Genomic DNA, 1,891 nt, shown 5'->3' with positions numbered 1-1,891 from the left:
GGCATTAATTAGAGGGGATCTCTGTGGGTACAGCAGTCAGTGGCCTCCCCTCTAATTAATGCCCAACCCTAATTAATCCCCACCCCAATTAAGCCCCTCCTTCACCGATTTTGACGGGGAAGCCAGGGGGCAGCTTGAGGGTGATGAAGTCACGCAGTTTGGCGAAGTGGGCGTTGGAGATGGCCATGAGGTCGATGATGGGTGTCACCTGCTCCGCCAGTGACAGCGGGTGCTGCTCACACAGCCACAGCGTCGCCTTGAACCTGCCAAGGCACTGCTGTGGGCATGGGCACCCACAGTGCCACCGTCCCTGGGCACTGACACCATCCCCAGGGGTATGGACACCCAGCGCCACCGTCCCTGGGCACTGGCACCACCCCCGGGGGTATGGACACCCAGTGCCATGTCACCTGGGATCCCATCACCACCCCCAGGGGTCCTAACATTCAGTGTCATGTCCTCTAGGACCCCAGAACCACTCCATGGATCCAGCTATCCAGTGCCACATGCCCTCGGACCCTGTCACTACCCCAGTGCCACATCCCCTGGAAGCTCATCACCACCCCCAGCTGGGACCCTGTCACCACTCCAGTGTCATGGCCTTGGGACCCTGTCACCACTTCCATGGATCCTGATGCTCAGTGCCACATCCTCTGGGACCCCATCACCACTCCCACGTGGGTCCTGACACCCAGTGCCATGTCCCATGAGACTCCATCAAAGGTTCTGACACTCAGTGCCATGTACCTGGGCCCCTGTCCCCCCGGAGCGGTGGCCTCACCTCTGCACCTTGCTGGACATCTCGATGGGGCGCCCGATGTTGCGTGTCTCCAGGTCGAAATGGGGGTCGAAGTACTCCTCAGGGGTGATGGCTGTGGGGTTGGTGGGGCTGGCAGCCTGCAGCACGGGTGCCTGTGGGGACACTGGCACCACTCAGCCCTGCTGGGGACACCCCACCCCACCAGGGACCCCCTGGCCCAGCCACTCACCCCGTTGTGGGTGCCATGCTGCTGTGCGATGCCCAGGAAGGAGTGGAAGGGGGTCTTGGAGCCTGGGGGGAGAGAAGGGTGCAGGGATGCAGTGTGGGGGCACCCCCAAGGCTGCCCTGGCTGTCACAAGTCACACCTGACGGGTGACATCCTACACTCCCACGCCTGGCACATGTCACAGCAAACACCCACGGTGTCCCATGCCTGATGGGTGACACCCTGCACCCACAGGGTCCCCCCACAGGCTATCCCATACCTGACATGTCCCAGCCCACACCCACAGTGTCCCACACCTGACATGCTTCCAGCACCCACAGGGTCCCACACCTGATGGGTGACATCCTACACACTGTCCTGTGCCTGACGGGTGACACCCTAAGCTCACAGGGTCCCACACCTGCCACATGTCACACCCAGCACCCACACTGTCCCACACCTGACATGTCACACCCCACGTGATGTGCCACACCTGTCCCACCCAGCACCCAGTGTCCCATGCCCCCAGGAAGGGGGTGGTCCTTGCAATAGTGGGTGGCCTTGCACAGGAGGGGTGGTGTCCCCACTGTGCACAGTCCCCCCAGTTGAATGACAGAGCTGTCACCTTTGCTGCGTGACTTGTCCTGGTCGGAGAGATGCTCTGTCCTGGTCTTGGTGACCAGCTCCACGTTGCTGGCACTGTACACCTGGGGGGGACACCATCAGCCCCACCACACTCTGGGGGCTCCCCAGTGTCCCCCCCTTGCCGTGCCCACCTTGGCCTCGTAGCCGCTGACCATCTCCATCTTCTCCGAGCGCCAGCCCCAGATCCCAGACTTGTTCCTGGGGAAAGGGGAGACATCAGGTCCCCACGAGGGGGTCCCAGCACCCACTCACCCTCTCGCACAAGCATTTCCTTCCCCTTC

General features: G+C 62.2%; 1 protein-coding gene across 1 annotated transcript in view; it reads right to left on the bottom strand.

Annotated features, from left to right (window-relative positions):
• Positions 1-105: 105 nt before the first annotated feature.
• Positions 106-1,891, bottom strand: part of LOC103801175 (ankyrin repeat domain-containing protein 13D-like) — a gene marked incomplete at both ends in the record, with an annotated part of 2,092 nt that continues 306 nt past the window's right edge. The window contains 5 exons of the mRNA XM_009073579.1: positions 106-263; positions 782-912; positions 990-1,051; positions 1,591-1,672; positions 1,742-1,808. Coding sequence (XP_009071827.1) covers positions 106-263; positions 782-912; positions 990-1,051; positions 1,591-1,672; positions 1,742-1,808 — 500 coding nt within the window. The remainder of the gene's footprint in view (positions 264-781; positions 913-989; positions 1,052-1,590; positions 1,673-1,741; positions 1,809-1,891) is intronic.

Source organism: Acanthisitta chloris, unplaced genomic scaffold (genome assembly GCF_000695815.1).
Source record: "Acanthisitta chloris isolate BGI_N310 unplaced genomic scaffold, ASM69581v1 scaffold23404, whole genome shotgun sequence".
Lineage (NCBI taxonomy): Eukaryota > Metazoa > Chordata > Aves > Passeriformes > Acanthisittidae > Acanthisitta > Acanthisitta chloris.
The sequence above is the reverse complement of the archived record's forward strand: the minus strand, read 5'-3'. Positions and strand labels throughout refer to the sequence as shown.